The sequence below is a fragment of the Eimeria mitis genome, genomic scaffold, assembly GCF_000499745.2.
Source record: "Eimeria mitis Houghton genomic scaffold, Emh_scaff164, whole genome shotgun sequence".
Taxonomy (NCBI): domain Eukaryota; phylum Apicomplexa; class Conoidasida; order Eucoccidiorida; family Eimeriidae; genus Eimeria; species Eimeria mitis.
In genome coordinates, this window is record NW_013569955.1 from 18368 (window position 1) to 18771 (window position 404).

General features: G+C 58.2%; 1 protein-coding gene across 1 annotated transcript in view; it reads right to left on the bottom strand.

Annotated features, from left to right (window-relative positions):
• Window positions 1-267: 267 nt before the first annotated feature.
• The window catches only part of EMH_0001390 (uncharacterized protein), a gene marked incomplete at both ends in the record, with an annotated part of 1827 nt that continues 1690 nt past the window's right edge, over window positions 268-404 (bottom strand). Inside the window, one exon of the mRNA XM_013495566.1 lies at window positions 268-402. Within this exon, the coding sequence (XP_013351020.1) occupies window positions 268-402 (135 nt within the window). The remainder of the gene's footprint in view (window positions 403-404) is intronic.

The window sequence follows — 404 nt, forward strand, 5'->3', positions numbered from 1 at the left end:
CAGCAGCAGAGATACTCACCTCAAGGTGCGGGCTGTACATACACCCGGGGCAGCTGGAAGAGTCAGCAGCAGCAGCAGCAGCAGCAGCAGGAGAAGCGCTGCGGGTGGTTTCAGAATCATATGAATGGTGTATACCTTCTGCTGCTGCAGCAGCAGCTGCTGTTGCTGTTGCTGCTGTTGCTGCTGCTGCTGCTGCTGCTGCTGCCTCTTCTCCGTCTTCACTTGGCCTTGGGGTGTCTTTACAGCCCACTGATAGAGCCAAAGGACTCACTGCAGCAGCGCGCTGCCCGCTGCTTGTAGATTCAAGCATATCTCCTGCTGCTGCTGCTGCTGCTGCTGTTGCTGCTGCTGCTGCTGTTTGCTGCTGCTGCGGGTCGTCAGCAACAGCCAGAAAGGCCACAGGC